The 16088-nt window shown below is 40.7% G+C and overlaps 1 protein-coding gene across 5 annotated transcripts in view; it reads right to left on the bottom strand.

Moving 5' to 3' along the window:
* Positions 1-914: 914 nt before the first annotated feature.
* The window catches only part of pde4d (phosphodiesterase 4D, cAMP-specific), a gene marked incomplete at its 5' end in the record, with an annotated part of 145242 nt that continues 130068 nt past the window's right edge, over positions 915-16088 (bottom strand). For all 5 annotated transcript variants that reach the window (XM_083979112.1, XM_083979113.1, XM_083979115.1 and 2 more), the window contains 9 exons: positions 915-4329; positions 4428-4610; positions 5015-5137; positions 5370-5524; positions 7101-7200; positions 7507-7671; positions 7794-7892; positions 8098-8273; positions 8569-8662. In XM_083979112.1, coding sequence (XP_083835238.1) covers positions 3817-4329; positions 4428-4610; positions 5015-5137; positions 5370-5524; positions 7101-7200; positions 7507-7671; positions 7794-7892; positions 8098-8273; positions 8569-8662 — 1608 coding nt within the window. In that variant the 3' untranslated portion in view covers positions 915-3816. The remainder of the gene's footprint in view (positions 4330-4427; positions 4611-5014; positions 5138-5369; positions 5525-7100; positions 7201-7506; positions 7672-7793; positions 7893-8097; positions 8274-8568; positions 8663-16088) is intronic.

Genomic DNA, 16088 nt, shown 5'->3' with positions numbered 1-16088 from the left:
TTCTTGTGTGTATTTACATGAACACATACAGTAGTGTGTTGGTACTGTGAAATTAACAAAATCCTGGAATGATAAACAAATAATTATACCACTTCACATAAAAACTTGCACTATAAGTTACTCTCTAACTGATATCCACTTGGGTGATTTTATTGCTATGTTTTTTTTTTTCTTCAAATGAATTAAACATTAATATAATTTGCTGGACATGAATAGGTTTTGTGAATCTAAAACAGAAAAACTACTAACCACACCCAGTGAGATTAGGTGCGAGATATGTCTCACACCCAAAGCAGTCTGTGGAGAAAAACTAAAATGCTAAATATAGAAACTGGCAACAGTATTTTCAAAAAATCTTCCATCAGACTGCGGTCACTTTTACCAATAAAGCATTAATACAGCAGTAACATCCCACATGAGATGAAATATTAACCTCTGTAACAATGACAACAAGAAACCAGTGAGTAGGCAGAATCAACCCATGCTTTTATTTAATCCATTGCATATAAAAACTTTTTTTTCATTCTTTTTCTTTGTTTTTTACATAAAGTTGTATGATCTACAGTGCTATCCAATAGACTGCAATTAACAAGGAATCCATTAAAATAACATTTTAATTGTCCTGTGAAACTTCCAGACAAGTTGGCATTCTAAAGACACAACCGAAAAAATAATTGTCCTGAAGACCTTTTTTTAAGTTACAGTTTGTTTTCCTTTCATACCATAAAAAAATAGAACACATAATGAGAAAAGAACCCACTGTTTCCATTGGTCCAGGGCTGTTTAGAATCTACAGTATGTGTGTCAAAATAAGAGTCCCTGTGTCAGGACAATGATGTCACTTACCCCAAACCCTAATCCCACCCTCCCAACCCCACTTCACTACATAAAAATTACTAAACCCTTCTCCTGTCCAGGCAGAAAGATGTCAGTGGTTTTGGATATTGCAAGTAATGTGAGTGTAAGTGTGGGCCAAGCATAGATAATCAACACACTGTCAGTGATTCAGCCATAATTAATGCAGCAGTGGCTGAACATGCAGGTGTGTCCCAAAGCCTCTGTGCTTCATGAGCCTCGATCGAGAACCAACCACACAATCCTGTTGCGCCCCATTCAGTGTCTGTAGCTGTGATACAACGGGATAGATGTAGACAACACTGAAGCTCCACGCACACAAAGAGAGGCAAAGTTACCTCCATGTTGTTTACATCTAACAGGTTGAGTCACACCTTTGAGTGTAGTGGCAGGGTGTAAAGAAAGTGTGAGTTGTTCGGACCAGGTCTACAGCAAATGTGACTCTTGGACATCCAGCTATAGGCCACACATCACTCAGGTAAGTAAATCTATGACTTGCAGTTGACCCGAGTCTCTACAAACCTCTGCACTGAGAACATATTTTCCACTCAGTGCCGCTTTTTGTGATGCAAATTGTGTTTGGCTGATAGTAAAAAGGCGACTTTTTCACAACAGGAGATCAGGCCAACCCAAGCCAAGAGATTCACTAATGCAGCAAAAGAGAACTAGGAAATAAAAGAAATAAAAAAGGCTAAAGTAAATGACATGCGTTGAATTTAAGGCACAGCCCATGGGCCAAGGAACAGTTTCTTTTTAAAAAACAATTTGGCTTTCCCCCTCTCTTCACTGAGCTAGTTCTCAGATAAGCAACATGTCGATGGATCAATTTTACACTGAAGCTCATGTGTAATAAACATTCTCTCAACAAGAGGTACGTAATACAGCCACACCATCACCAAAAGGGATGATAAGAATCAACCATTTACAACAAACGGCATTATGATAGTAATAACATTAATAATTATATATTATATACAGCACAATAAATATATGTCTGTAAACAGCGATAAAACCAGAAATTTTTTATTACAGGTAAGGGCATTGGGTGAGGATGGAAAAAAAGAGAGAAAAAAATCTTGGCACAAAATGAAAGATTAAATAAAATAGTTTGAAATGACACATCATTAAAACAAACACTCTTTAAAAAGCAGTGTGCAGTATTTCAAGTTTTTTTTTCCTTTTGTTTTTTTTCCTTTTGTTGATTTTCTATATTTTATGTACACACAAAAAAAGTATATTTGGGTATTGTAACTGGCAAGCCTGTACTGTCTATGCTACAGTTAAATATTTACTGTACCACCTTTATATTGCAAACTCAACAAATAAAAATAGAAAAATATACAAATAAATAATAGCATTAGGTGTGAAGTGAAAAATGATAGAAACATGGAGAAAGGAAGAGACTCTTGGCCGAGGTGTAAGACAGCATTGTTCAAGCCTAAGTATGCATGAGTGAGTGTTTTGGCGAGTTTCAATATATTAAAAACATTAAAGTGGTGATATATGAATATATCAGTGCATTAGAGTAACTACGTAGAGGATAGTCTCATCTGATGACTATGCAATGGACCTGATTGTCTTGTCTGAAACAAAGACTGCAACTGGGATAAATGTTGTAATGGCAAAAATGACAAAAAAGAAGAATTTATAAATATTAACTGATAATGAAGTGGCTGAAGACAAGCGGGTGTGCAGCTGTTGGTGATGTGTACGTCAAACAAAATGTGCAAGAAAAATAAAAGAAGGCTTTCATAACATCGATATAAAATCACCCATAATTTTCAACACCATTACTATTTCTGTATACTTGGATCACTAATCAAGTGTCTAAAAAAAGGTGCTTTTTGTATCAACTACAAAGCATTGCATTGTCTCAGAATGTGTTCAAAAGAACTGCAGGCAACAATAATAAAAATGTAAAGGCGTCATCCACATCACAATTTCAATGAGAGCAAAGCACAAGTCTTCAGGTTTCTGCTTCCTTCTCAGTGAAATCTCTCACCAAAAATAATAGTCGTTCTGAATAAATTCCAAATTTCTACTCACAGGACTAACCAAATATGAGTATAGTGGCATGGGAATAGAAGTATAAATGCTATTGGAGCAAGTGCAAACACCTCAGAAACACTCCTAATGTAACCCAACTTTGAAACACTGAATATCTGCGACTCATTTCTCCCCATTGGTTTCCAAAAAATCCCTCATCTTCTTTGCCAACAAAAGAAAGCCTAGGATTGCAAAAGTAAATTCTAGAAAATATTAGAATCTTACATACAGTACAATTTTTTAAAAAAATTAAAGAGGTCTAGGACAGCATCATGGCTGTTTAGATTTGAGCTTTGTATCAGTCAGGTTTTCAAGGAAGACTTCCGCATTAGAAATGTGTCTTGAAAAGCTCCCCAGTGTGCTGCGGTGTCCCGTCAGGTTTTCAGAGCAGAACGGCAGGATAACATGCCTTGTAATTGGTAGCAGGGAGGATATGACCTAACCGAGAGAGAGAGATTCTCCTTGAACACACCGATAACTGTCTCTGTAGAGTATGGGCACTTGATAAAACACAGAAACACTTGCTAAACTTCCAGGCTGAGACAAAGCAGAGGGGAAGGAAAAGGTGATATGATGTGAACAGCACTGAGCAGACTGTGAACTGTTCATCCACGTTCTAAACTTAAGCTTTTAAAGGGGAGGTGTAGAGGTGAAATAAAGACACACCACTTCAGCACATATGGGAATGGAAAGGAGTTTTCCTGAGTGCAAAAAAATTTGAAGAAGTACCGGTGGGCGTGTCTGAACAAAGCTGACGGGAGGAGTGGCCAAGGTGGAGAGCAGCGCACACTTTGGAACCATAAACATAGATGTATAAAAAACACAGACAGACTCCACAAAACCCAAAAAATATTCTATAAATAATCATCTGTCATTACTAAGATGAACAGTTAATCAGGTGCTGCCTAGAAACTGCTATGTGTCAGGGGATTTCTCTTTCTCCTCCTCGTCATTGTCCTCCTCCTCCGCTACCTCTTCCTCCGACACACATGCTTGTGAGCACGGTGCCTCCCCCTCCTCCGCTACCTCCTCCTCCTCCTCGTCGTCCTCTTCGTCCTCCCCCACCTGTTCGTCCAAAGGAATCTCTGTTGATTCAGAGTCCTGCGTACAGAGTGTTTTAGAGTCAGTACAGCTGTTGTCCTCCTCTTCCTCCTCCTCTTCCTCCTCTTCCGGCTGGCTGCCGCTGTCTTTCTCAGTGTCCGACTCCCCGTCCTCCTCCAAGGTGAGCTCAAATTGGAACTTGTCCCCTCCTGGGGGTCGAGTGCCATCCTCAGGCTCGTCTAGCGCAGGTGAGGGACTTTGGGGGATGGTGCTTTGGTACCACTCCCTGTTGTCTTCCAACGTGTCCAGGATGTCCTGGGCGTCCGGATGGACCAGGTCAGCCCACGTCTCCCACAAAGGATGGACGATATAGTCTATGAAACCAACCTACAGGGTACAAGTGGGGAAAAGTAGGTCATCCAGTGTGTGCCAAAGTACAGTATGCACGGGCCTGTGCAGTACATTTGTGTGCCTGTGCTCATTACCTGGCTCTTTTCTACTGAGGCATTGTGTTTGTCACACATAGGGCTGATCTCCATGCCCCTCTCCCTTTCTCGGTCACCCTGGCTAAAGAACTCCTCCATGATGCGGTCTGTCCACTGCCGGTACAGCTGGAGAGGCTTAGTGGGGTTGCTCAGGTCTGCACAGTGCACCATGTTCTGGAGAACCTGAGCATGAAAATCAACAAGGTCAAAAACACAGTCATATATGTAGGCTGAAGAATGCAAGCAAGGGTTTGATCATGGCATAATTTACAACTGTGAAATATAAGAATGAACTTCGACTCAACAAATGTTTTGCTTTGACCAATTATAAACCAGAACTTTGAGAAAACTGAGCTCTATTGTTATTTTACTGTGACACATGACCTACAAGCAGAGTCCCTTTGTGAACACTGCAGATGTTGAAGTGAATTATTGCTGTGCTACTCTCTGGAGTGACCGATGCTGTACTTTCTCATTATTTGAAAATCAATCAGAGGACTAAGAATCTCCCAGAGCAGTAAACAATTATTTTTTGATGACCATAAATATCAATTGCACAGTGATATGGCTTTCCTTGTGATACTGACCTGTATCCTGTCAGAGTAGTTATCCAGCAACAAGACACCAGAGCTGGTCACCTTCTTGGTTTCCACCATAGTTTTCAGATCAGCCAGTAAATTCATGTGTTTGGACATGTCTGTTGCTAGCACCTTAGGACACCCAGAAACAAGAGGTTAGAATTCAGTCTGACACATACAGGATGTATTTCTTAGCAAATTAATTGTGATATTTGAAAAGGTTTTAATAAAGGCTATATAATGATCTGTACAATATAGCCCAGAACACATGTAATATATTCCAGTTCACATTTTCTACATGTTTCATTAAACTGAGTTTTGCTAGTATAAACCATAAAAAAGAGATGTAAATCTTTTCACTTACAATGTCAATGACCATTTTTCGCAGTGATTGTCTTTGTTTTTTGGTCAGGTTTTGGAAGATGTCACAGTTCTCCTCTTGTAGAAGCTTGAAACCAACTGCTAGATGATGGTTCTCCAACACAGACGAATCATTGTACATCAGCGCTAGCTCTGAATCTGCAGGGAAGACACAATTACAATTACAAAAACAATATATTGACAGAATCTGGGATTGTTTTACCCTGGCTATTTTGCAGGGCATTACATATGCAGCAACATAAAATACATCTTTTCAACAATATTAAGTTCTAATTATACTGTAGCTACACATTTATCTGCTAGCCCTGCCTGCAGTTGCATGTACAGCATCCATCTCTTGCAGAAGAAAACACCAGCATGTTTTCCGCTGGGAGGTTTCCCCACTCTGGGTCACTTGAAGGTCTTCTAGCTGTATTTAGATTTTCCATTAAGATGCATTAGTCTTGGCCACTGTGGGACACAGCAGCAGAGAGGAGAAAAGGGATCCTGCTCTGTTGCTCTGTGGCTGACAGAAGATCAGTCTGGTGGCTCCTAACTAGGATGACTCACACTGCCCGAACTGCAGGGATTCCCCATTTGGGCTTATGGGAAGCAAAGCACATTTTGTGTGTTAAATGTGTCAGACTGTGCTGTGTCTTTTCTCTTCTGATAAGGTATTACTAATACTCTTTCCCAACACTCACATTCGTAATGGTCTACAGAATGGCTCTTTCAGGAGATGCTCAGCGGATATAAACTCTATTTGTTTGGGGTATATTCCTGAAAATTACCAAATCAAAATGATACTATTTGTGGCAACTCCTGCCATGAGCATGAGTGAGTCAGTTCAAGCTCTCACTCTCCTTCACTCTCCTGCTTGGGGACACTTTAGTTACCAACACACCACCATAAATCCTGTTTGTCCAGTTAAAGACTCAGTTCACCCACTCCCAGATACATAACTGGTGGCAGATAGTTTGTGAGGCCTTGGGACAGGGATGAGATATACTTTTGCTGCTCCTGCACCCACTATTCTATATATCTGTTCACAAAATAACACCTCCTTCCAAACAGGGAATGGATATAAGGGTGAATTTAGAAATTGCAGTGAGGGATACCTCCACATTCCACACTACAACCAAAACTTAAAAGCACAGCAGGATCAGATATCTTTTGAAAAAAAAAATGATTCAGTTAGTGTTAGTGTTGGTGGCCGTACAATTTCTGCTAAATAAGATGACAAATAAAAGTTTGGGCCACTATATTTATGTGTTTGGGAGGTTGTTTTTCTCTTTCCTGCCGAAAACACACTGGCCTGAATGATGTTGTTTTACAGGGAAAGGACACTATTAAGAACAGTATTGATCTCCTCTTTGAACTCCTGTCTTGGAATCACATGTTAAAGCCATCACACGTGACGGAAAAAGCACATGCTGCTGTGGACGCGCATGTGTGCATCCATAATGTCTACATATGTGTGTGTGTGTGTATGTTCTGTTGTAAACATTTAAACCTACAGTTAATATGCATCACTTAGTTAATACGTAGATGAAATTTGAATGTCTGCTGAATGCTGTGTATGTAGTATATGTATGGGTGTGCGCTAGTGAGGCAGAGGATACAGTTTCCACCTCATTATTAAACTGTGAGAGGGTGTTCGTGTTTGTGAATATGCACTTAGAACATGGGTGAGACAGTGACAGAGCTGCTAAGATGGCTCCGTATTTAGACTCACTGGTGTTGATGAGGAACTGGTTGGAGACTCCAGGATGGTCCACGTCGTGAATTGCACTGGCGAAGATGGCAGCTAAAATCTCAAGGTCTGTGAACACAGCCTAGAAGAAAAGAGCCGAGCACAGAGGGGAGGGGAGGGGGCATTGATGAGAGAATCAAATCGCTGGACAAAAATATCCTTGGCAGTAAGAGCCATTGATTGGACTTTGAGCAAGAGTGTGATTGAAGCTGATTGAGGAAGCATGGGCTGCGTGGTTGTGTGCAAATGCAGTGCATATGTCAATGTGTAGTGCGTTCACCTGCTTTGTGTGTGTGTGTGTGTGTGTGTGCGTGTGTGTGTGTGTGTGTGTGTGTGTGTGTGTGTGTGTGTGTGTGTGTGTGTGTGTGTGTGTCAGTATCCAACTCACCTCGAGGGCGGGGGTTGATAGCAGCACGTGAGTTGACTGGGTGACGTCAGCAGCATGGATGTTGTTATGATAGGCCACGTCGCCATGATAATGGTCTTCTAAGGTCATCAGGTATGTTATAAAGGTGTCGAGTGGAATTTTAAAAGTTTTTAACAAGTCCCTCTCCTACAAACCAGAAAATATCAGAAAAGAGTGGTTAAAAAATAAAAATAAAATAAAAAATCAGGATTCAACATTATGGTTGGACGGAAAGATCAAAGAAAAACATGAGACGTGATGATCATTACCTGGAATATTGTGTACATCATGACTGTCAGCGGCCGATTCCCAGAGAACTCTGAGATTTTAAAAACGTTAAGGCCCCATTTATTCACATGCTCCAGCTCCTGTAAAAGGGATAAGAGACAGAATTAAAAACAAAAAATACCCTTTTTCTTGTACTTCCTTCTTTTTTTAAATTACCACCTGATCTTCTTTTCTAAAGTAAATTTAAAATGGTGTGGGACTATATTTTTGAGAATGTACAATTTATTGAGTTTGCTGCACAGCCTACTGTACGTATTCACCGCTTGTCAGGGCACACAAACACACCTTTGCGAGTTCATCCTCAGTCTCAGTCTTGACTCCAAAGCGAGGGATATTGGAGTTTGTGAGGCTGGAGGAGTGTTGCAGCTTTTTAACCCCACTGATCTGAGACATGGGCTTGTTCTTCTTCTCCTTCTCCTTCTGTGTCTGAGGGGATGGCATCTCCACTTCATGCTGCTTGTCTGAGGGAAAGTGGAAATTTGAAAATGATGAGGTCTTTTGTTTGAGTGGTAATAACTGGTTTTCCTTGTGAAAATAGTGTTTTTTATATGGTAGTGCACATATATCCTGATTTTAGCATAGGGAAAGTGATAATGTGTTCATGAGATAAATCATTCTGGCAGTTCAAACAGGATTTTAGAAAAGTGACACACTCTGAAGCAAGTCATCATATTACAGTAACTCTCACTGTTTCAGCATGATGTGGTTTTTTTCTGTTCCAGAGCAGCAAGTCTATCTTCCTTTGTCATCACTCACCCAGGAAGGTGCTGGAGATGAACTCAGACACCTGGTTCCCAGAGCGGCTCATCTCTGAAAGGTGAGTCAGCTCCCTGTTCAACATCCTCTTGAACTGGAACAGGGACGAACACACACACACACACACACACACACAGAGATGATAGGTTTAACGGTGTATCACAGGGCACAGGTGTTCTGATTCAGAGGCCCCATGTATGTACAGTATGGATGTATAAATAAATCATATTAAAATTAAGTACCAACACAATAGAGACAAATTAACAGTGTTTATTTGATGTTAGCTTCCTATTATAAAGCTTCTATTTTTATTCTACATTTTTATTATTTTTACTACTTTAAGAGTGGAGATTCGTGAAATTTCTGCTCACATCACAGAAGCTGCACCCAGGAAAGTCACAACAACACACATACAGATCGAGTCAGAGGGCTGCTGCCAGAGATGTGTGTAATCAGTAACCCATTTTCTCAATTTCTTTCTTTCACATTTCAGTTTTTCCCTGACACACTGCCTGCCTCTCTCCCTCACCTCATTCTCTCTTCTCTCTCCTGTGCCTAATTGGAGTGGCAGACCCAAATTTAGCTCCAGCTTTTGATTTGAAAACCCAGCTGATTGATGTGGAGGAGAATGCTTCAAAATCAGGGATTTTCCAAAGTGGTTGCAAAAACAACACAGTTACAAAACAGATTGCAGAACAAAACAAAACAAACCCTCTTAAACAGACTCTGGTCCCAATGAATAATGTATGTCTATTGATCAATTACATGAATCAATACTGATCACTTAAAATAGACCATTACAACCCTGCAGAGTGCTTACTGCGCAATTGTGCATTGACATCCTATTGAATAACATCCACGAGTATTCACTGGGTTGCTTTTTAAAATGGAGACACAAGAGGCAAATAGCCGTCTGTAGTGGGCAAAGAGTAAGAGCTAGTACAGTACAGAAAGGTGACCAACGCACGTCAGAGACAGTGAGATAAGATCACCATGAAAATAAACAGATATTTCCTTTTTTATTTCAGATACGTGGTCAACCTAAAAAAAAAAACCCTCATTACAATAAAAAATATAGAGAAACCTGTCTACTTAGATGGCTGTTATCTTCAGAGCTCTGGGAGCTGTCTGTTTGATTCAATATAGGGAGTACATCTGCAGAATAAAAAAAAACTGTCATGTGTTATGATTACTGGTGTAGTAAAAATGTAAGCGCTCTTAGATCTGAATACCCTCAATGATGTAACTATGTACTTTTTTTGTGCAGTACAGCCAGCCAGCCATGTTTACATCATTTAAAGTACAGTGCAGGTACCACTAAGCCCTCTCCATCACAGATTCATCAAAATGAATAATGGACCCAGGACTGTCATACCTAATGAGTACTGTTCAATGGATGACATGTTGGTGAGGATCTATGCCGCCGTTTTCCTTTGTGGTCATCTAAATGTGTGTCAGTGATAAGTGATACACTTACAGTAAGTTACAACCTCGCCTACAAAAAAAACAAACAAAAAACACTCCACTCTCTGATAATTAATTTCAACAGTCACAGTCAAAAAGCAGTAGAGGAAAACTGCCTAATGAATTAAAAATCAATCTGTGACCACATCTTACCTTTATATATCCCCAGGACACAGAGAGCAGATAATTTGCTTCAGGCATTTTGACAAATCACACAGATAGATCCAGAAACAAATGTACAGGTTTATGACCCAGAATACAGTTTAGATGATGCAAGCGCAAGACAGCTAGTGAAACAAAAACAGTCCACGGCTCTGTCTGGCGAAACACCTCAACCTGACGAGCCTTCAGAGATCCCTTCAAGGTAAATCAGCTGTAAAGTCACTTTAGAGTCCATAAGTGAAGCATCATGTTCCTGCCCTGCGAATATCCACAGAAACAAGCCCATGTCCAAGGAAGCCAAGAAGAAAAAGAGTCGTGGGAAAGTGGTTCCCCAAAGATCCGATGAGAGGATATCGTGACCACACACACTGTGTGTACACACTGACATATGCACACCCTCGGTCACACACACACATAGACTCGGATCTAGGGACAAACTGCTGAGGTTGTGAATAATTGATGATGGTGCGGATGTGTGGTAGATGCCAAAGCACCAGGACATCAAAAAAAAAAATTCTATCCTCAGCTTCCAAACAGGGCTGGCTGCCTGACTGCCTGACTGCTTCTGTGTATGACACAAGCTCCCATGTGAAGAGCACAGGCTGCTTCTATCGCAGTGTCACCCAACAGCAGCAAATCAGAGCCCAGATCTGGAAGAAGTGTGAGCTCATCATCACCTCTGATTGGCTTGGATTGGATTAGATGTGAGGTCACCTGCTGTGTGATTGGCTGGATCTGAAGTCAGTGGAAAATCTCCCCCTACCCTTTCTGCCAATTCCTGCAGTGCAACGGGATGTAATTTCTGTGTGTAGGGCATTCTTGTTTGTGTGTATGGGAGATACATTCATATTATATGTGACAGTATGAGAGTGTATGTGTGTGTTACGTGTTGACTGACCTAATCCTCTCTACAATATGGTGAAGCACAGGTTACCTCATCCAGATACATACATAATACAATATTGAAAAACTGAGGTCAGTCCCCCCCCCCCAGTGTTCATGGGGGGTGAGTCAGAGTAACATCACTATTGAGATCATGAAAACATGCAAAAAACCTATTCATCTTTTAAAAAGAATGAGCGTCACTGTTATGTGAAGTGGGTTGAGTTGGACAGAAACTAACAGCACGGTGTTGTCCCCTTGGCTGAAAACAAGGACTAAACCTTATTGAATGCAGAGTTCTAATTTTGCAATCAATGACATTACAGATGGTCCACTTCTAAAATAAATAAAAAACTATGAAAACTGCATTTTCTGTCACCACAGACTGATGTTTTAATGTAATTTTATTTGATCAGATAGACTGGGAGGGATCTCATTTTCAAGGGAATAGAAACTATTTTAGGTTGGTTAGACAAAACCCATCAAGTGAGAAGAGGCAACATGAAATTACATTCAGATCTTTGCAAGGGTCATAAAAGCATCAGAAAACATAAACTGAAAACTTGAAAACAACCATGCCACACTGTAACGGCTTCAACAAGACATCTGGATCCCCCCTGCATGTAGAGTATATAAGTAGAAAAGAAGAAAAAAACACATGGAATCGGATATTGTCAGATATGAGTCAGGCCCCCATCATATGTGGAAATAAATCAGATACAAATCGGATATCTGCCAACGTGTCTGTTTCGCTGAACCTCTGTAGTCCGTGACTTTCACGTGACCCTTACCTGGACTACCATAGCCAACTGTGGCCAGCTGTAGTCACTGTCACAGGAATTATTATACTGTTACATTTTCATGGTGTCTGCGCGTCTGTTTTTTTTTTTTCCCTCACTAGTTGAAAGCGCGAGAGAAGCACCAGATTTCACATTTGCCAAAGCCAAAAACTGAAATGAGCTGATTAGAAATCAAGAGAGGAAAATCATACAATGTAGACTAATGTGTCCAAGAGGCTTTGTCCCGTCCTCACTACGTGAGCGACGGAGGATCAGACAGTGACACAACTGTCACCGTCACTGTCAGCTGCTCATCTCACAACAGGTCCAGTCCACACAGCCACTTCACTAGATTAGATGTTCAATGTCTAAACAGTGACGTGTTGGATATAAACTCTGAACATCAGACTCATTGTCGTTTATAATTATTATGGAATTATAGTGACCTAATAAATCTTAACTTCAGCGGGTTGTTTCACACAGCCAAAGCGGGTGTAAATACAGATATCAGACATGGGTTACTTCTGATAGAACATGTAAATAAACCGTCAAAAAAACCAAAAAAAATGGATATAGGCAACAAATCGGAATTGGGCATCGAGGCCTGTAGTGTAAAGACAGCCTTATTATGATTATTTGAAGAGGAGCTCTCTTTGTCTTGATGCATGTGTGAGTGTGCATGTGCACATGCATGTGTGACGTGTCTGTGATGGTCCAGTGGCTTCACAGATTGAAAAGGGACCAAATGTGTCTCTGCTTACTTTACACCCCACCTCTCTAGCCAGCCTGGCACTGTGAGTAATTTACAGCTACCCTGGAGCAGATGAGGCCAGTAGCTAACTGAGATCCAGCGGCTTTAATTCACTTAGAGCCAAACAGGCCAACACAGGCCCACAACATGCACTCACATACTCACACTCACACACACACACACACACACACACACACACACACACACACACACACACACACACACACACACACACACACACACACACACACACACGGTTTACTCCCTGTGAGAGCATCTAGACATATATATAACACCCACAGAGACCCCTCCTGTCCACACAGACTCACTCTGTCTCTGTCACGCAAATACACACACGTATTGATAGCTTAGCCGAGAGGTGTGAACACAAACTATTGGGTAAAAATTGGAAAGTGTCACACCAAGCTTAGCTGTGTAATTCTGTCTTCTACAGAGTGACCAAAAATATCAGTTCCCTGTTGTATATAGAACACCTCCAGATCTCTGTTGCATTGGTTTCTTTTCTCACATTGCACGTTTATTCTGGTAGCAGACACCCCCTCTCTAGAGAACACAGAGAGCAGGAACACTCTAATTGCTGTGAATATTTCCAATGAATGTACTGCTGGCTATGAAAATTAAGTCTGCTGTCCATTCATGATCTAAAGAAAACGTGGAGGAATTAATTACACAATAATAACAACAAAACAGAGATGAAAAGATAACTCAATAAATCGTGATCACTATACATCCACACAGCCTAAATAGAAAGCTCATCAGATCAGAAGAAGAATTCCTATGCAGGACTTGTTCAGTTACAGAACAATGACTCTGATCTGCATGTGTAAGACAAATAGGTTGGTAACTGAAGATGGAAGCAGTAAATCTAACTCTTGCAGACATAGGTGTACATAAAGTCCAGTAAAAGCTTAAAGCAGAAGTAAGCGATATTTTTGTGTCAATATAAGTCTTAAATAGTTATATCTTCCGACAGCAATCACTTACATAGAGTGTTTGGACCGAAACACGGGTCTGTCAGTCACTCTGCTCTGCTCTGAGCCGAGGAGAAAACTTTTCTCGTATCCTACAAGTTTTATCCAATGAGGAGAGAGAACGGCATGCAGGGCTGTGTGACGTAGGGACGACGACCAATAGATCCATGACGAGGGCGGGGGCTGCTAACTCCATCGGCTGACAAGACGTTACGGTGCGTTCAAGGCAACCCGTAACTTGTGTTTTTCCGACCTGTGAAGTCGTACCAGTTCGATCTGGTACGAGTTCACGGGTCGGAAGTTACGAGTGGCCGTTATAGTGCACTTTCACAGGTAAAACAGGTCGGAAAAACACGAGTGGGTTGCCTGGAACGCTACAAAGTCGTAAGTCATGACGTGAAGCTGTAATTTACGGTTTCAAAAGCCTGCCTGGAACGCAGCATTAGCCAAAACGACCGGATCGCTTACTTCTGCTTTAAGTAAGTGTAATAAAAACTTAACCCTAAAAAATGCCTCCTAGTGATATTCACATCTACGCCATTTTAGTAGCGTTTGATCTAAAAGGAAAAAATAACACAAACTGCACCTTCAACTGCACCGTCATTCACAATGAAGTGAAATACTTGGGTTATAGATTAAATGCTGAGGTTCTACACCTCATTCATAAAAAGTGACAGCCACTATGTAAGATCCTTTCCCATACAGATGTGAATAAATTTAAGTCATACAGTTTTTTAGGATTCATACACTACTACAATAAAGCCCACATTTATTGACCTATCGCCCCCTTACAATAAGCTATTGAAACACTTTATAATACAACAACTGTCACTTGCTAGAAAAATGTTAAAATCTACAATCTACAATTCTATAGGCACCTGAAAAAAGTCAAAGAAAACAAAGAGGACAAGTATTGATGATGGATGTGACTCACCAGTGGACACAACAGACAGTGGTCTGCAAAATGTAGGGTGTAGTTGCAAGATGAGGAATATGTCCTTAAGGGCATTGCATTTGTATTAAAGAGGAAAATCTAAGTATTTGAAATCTTGCAACAGACACACTCACAAACTTGTCTATTAGTTTTAGCTAGGCTGCACAGTATGTGTTATTGCCAGTGGATAGAATCTGGGCATGTGGTGAGAGTAAAACAACACTGTGAGAAAACGAGTATCCACCTATGCACAACCTCAAGCCTGGAGATGACCTGAGGTCAAGGATCCATGTTGACTGAAGAGTTTTCTTGTGTGTTTAGTCAGTACATGCATGAACCTTACTAAAGCTGCAAGAAACTAAACAACAAAACAAACAAAATCTCTATTAAAACATGTTTGTGTAGAACAGTGGATTTATGAAATACACCTGTAGAGGGAGCAGTCCATGTATTTCAGTAATAAATGAGCCACTTCCAGGAATCACTCCTGCTGAAAGGATGATGTCAGAAAAACTGAGATCTACATTTGACCTTTGATTATTACTGCCTAATACCACAACCAAGGTTCAACACAAGCAGCTGAACAAACCGAATCAGGACACAAGAAACTGGTAAGACAATAACAGGTATCAACCTCTGACTTGACTGGCACACACGGAGGAACAGCTACATGCACACAAGGGGTGGAATATAACTACAGCAGCACTGTTAAGTGCTTAGCTCAAGGGAGATGTCTTCATCTTAACAAATTTAATTACAGTGTTATAATGAAATTTCCTCACTCTGGACAAAATGCTCCACTTGCTCAATTGTAGCATAATGATTTGATCAATAATTTTTCCCTCGTACAGCATGTATTACAGTTGTGTGTGAATCGTGTGTGACAACTACAGTGATAGTGATGATGTCATCTCCTCGGTGTAAGATCCTTCTGGGCAAATAGGTGTATTACCCTGCTTAACCTACTGTTGGAGCAGCCTGGAGTAAGAGAGAGAGTGAGTCTGAGAATACTGATATTCAGGTGACATGTGTCATTTTCCAAGGTTACGTCAAAATCTGATTGAAGTGACTGCTAAAAGACGCCACTAAAGCACTGATAGAGATAAGCCTGTGAATATTCTCATTCATCCAGGTCATAGTTATCTCAAGGAAATTTAAATCGAATGCAGCTGGACTTGGACCAGTCCCAGCCTGGTCAGATGGGAGCATGAACTGATGAAGCCTCTTGGATGAGAGGTGAAACATCTTCCAAGACAAATAACCAAGTCCAGTTGCGTTTGCTTTAAATTTCCTTGCGATAACACTGGTATAGATGATTGTGTTCACATGATGGTCACTGGACATCACACACTCAAGAGGATATTCTGGAAATTGCGGAATTTTTATTCAAATTTCTTCAAGGGAATTGCATTTTATTAATTCCTCTTAATCTCAGTCTTTCCTTCATTGATGAATTGAGGTTTAAGCTGAGTGCTGATAAATGAAAGTCTGCAGCATATAGACACAAAGTCATGGCTATGTGTGGGAGATGTAGTGACTTTATTACCTATGATGCG

This window comes from Trachurus trachurus, assembly GCF_905171665.1.
Source record: "Trachurus trachurus genome assembly, chromosome: 9".
NCBI lineage: Eukaryota > Metazoa > Chordata > Actinopteri > Carangiformes > Carangidae > Trachurus > Trachurus trachurus.
This window is presented reverse-complemented; position numbering and strand designations above follow the sequence as displayed.